We start from the raw sequence: 2,092 nt of genomic DNA, 5'->3' as shown, positions 1-2,092 counted from the left end.
GTAAGTACTTCCTATCAAAAACACTCAGGTCTACATATATGTAAGTCGTAACCTTTATGCTAAAATCAATATAGAAGGTTATCGACAATGAGCTAAGATCAAACACTAATCGTCACATACGATATCGTATTCACGAATGAGGTATACAAATCGAATCATTTACATGATTTAAAATTTTTTCCAAGAATATTGTACTTTGTAATTATTTCATTTATTTTTTACTCAGGCTCGTTTACATCATTTTGGTCGTTTTATTTTGACTTTTTTTCTTGTGTTTACTAAACAACATTGATATTGTAATTATCAAATTCAATTATTTTGGCGCAAAATTCGCTCTGCAATATCAGTAGGTCACGCGAGATGCCTGCTTGCAACGCAGCTGGTTTATTTGTTGGAATTTTGGTCGGTATAGCCTTGGGTTATGCAATTTGGGAATGTGTGCATGCCTTCTTTCCAACCGCGCGAGGTACGACTGACTTGCGCGTAAGGGTGCTACAAATGTCATTGCAACCACCACCTGTAGATTATGAGGAAGTTACACAATTAATAGATCTATATAATTTCTCGTACATCATGAATCAACACAATTGTACCGCAAATGTCCATGCACTGGTTCTTGTACCTTCAGCGCCGGGAAATCGTGATAGACGAAAGTTAATACGACAAACGTGGGCCAACTTCATTGAATTACCGCTGCACAAGAATAGTATACCATTTCGAGTGATCTTTCTGTTGGGTCTACCCGATACGGATGAAATGCAAGCCGAATTGGAACGTGAAAATTTCGAATACAATGATATGGTACAGGGTTCATTCTTCGACACCTATGCAAATATTACATACAAACATGTGATGGGGATGAGATGGTTTCTCGCATACTGCAGTCATTCGAAAATTCTGATAAAAGTGGATGATGATGTTTTTCTGAATACACCGCAATTGATGATTTACCTGCACAACACTATGTTGCACAATGAGTTGTCTCTATCGCCCACCGCAAGCACCAGCACCACCACCCATAATCCTAGTTCTGCTAGCAATGCCACTAAATCGCCAAGATAGCTTTTTAGACGCCAGCGTGATTAGTTGTTTTGCAATCGTAAGACGGGCGTACGTGTTCATCGCAGTTATCGTCTTAAGTGGCGTGTCAGTTATAGCGATTATCCCAAATCTGAATTCCCTCCATATTGCCCGGGTTATGGTATCATTTATTCACCAGATGTAGTACAACGCTTATATAATACAGCGCAGAAAGCCAAATTCTTTTGGATCGATGATATTCATATAACTGGATTTCTAGCTGGCAAACTAAATATAAGCATCGTTCCAGCGCAGAGTTATACGGTGGCTTGTACGTCTGGGCGACCAACGTGCGATGAATTACTTGGTAGCTCGACAAACATTAATGAGCTTGAATTCTTGTTCTCATATCCGCCGGATTCACAACAAATGCACAATATGTGGAAAATACAACTCAAGAGGGCGAGGGAACATATTTTGTTGGATGTGGCAAAAAGAGTTTCTAGCGTAGATTTAGCGGGAAAAGATTGGCTGTAGTTTGATGACATTTTTGGAAACTAATGTACATAATTGAATTTGTCAGAAACGAATACTTTTGAGGTTTGGAGAGATAAAACTGAATAAAAGCAAATAAAAATATGTTTTTGTTTGTATTGTATTTATTTATAAACATTTTTTTTTTTTTGTTTTTTCATGTAATTTTTATTTAATTTATCTCATTTTATTTAATTTGGTACTTTATTTTATTTAATTTCACTTTAAAAATTTCTTGTTTAAATTTGTATATATTAAGAGGTTACCAGTTTATTTTATTTTATTTTATTTACTTTTAATTTATTTTATTTTTATTTATATTTATTTTATTTTTTTCTTTCCTTTTCATTTCATTCATTTCTTTCACATCATTTCAATTAATTTGATTTAATTTAATTTAATTTAATTTAATTTTATCTTAGTTTATTTTATTTTATTTTATTTTATTTTATTTTATTTTATTTTATTTTATTTTATTTTATTTTATTTTATTTTATTTTATTTTATTTTATTTTATTTTATTTTATTTTATTTTATT

The 2,092-nt window shown here is 32.5% G+C and overlaps 1 protein-coding gene across 1 annotated transcript; it reads left to right on the top strand.

The window, feature by feature from the left end:
- Positions 1-308: 308 nt before the first annotated feature.
- LOC118747015 (beta-1,3-galactosyltransferase 1-like) lies at positions 309-1,622 on the top strand. The gene is given in 1 exon segment (XM_036481007.1): positions 309-1,622. A coding segment is annotated over 1 exon segment (1,197 nt). The 5' UTR covers positions 309-360; the 3' UTR covers positions 1,558-1,622.
- Positions 1,623-2,092: the final 470 nt, after the last annotated feature.

The sequence above is a fragment of the Rhagoletis pomonella genome, unplaced genomic scaffold (genome assembly GCF_013731165.1).
Source record: "Rhagoletis pomonella isolate Grant_MI unplaced genomic scaffold, Rhpom_1.0 Rhpom_scaffold_00011, whole genome shotgun sequence".
NCBI classification, from domain to species: domain Eukaryota; kingdom Metazoa; phylum Arthropoda; class Insecta; order Diptera; family Tephritidae; genus Rhagoletis; species Rhagoletis pomonella.
The sequence above is the reverse complement of the archived record's forward strand: the minus strand, read 5'-3'. Positions and strand labels throughout refer to the sequence as shown.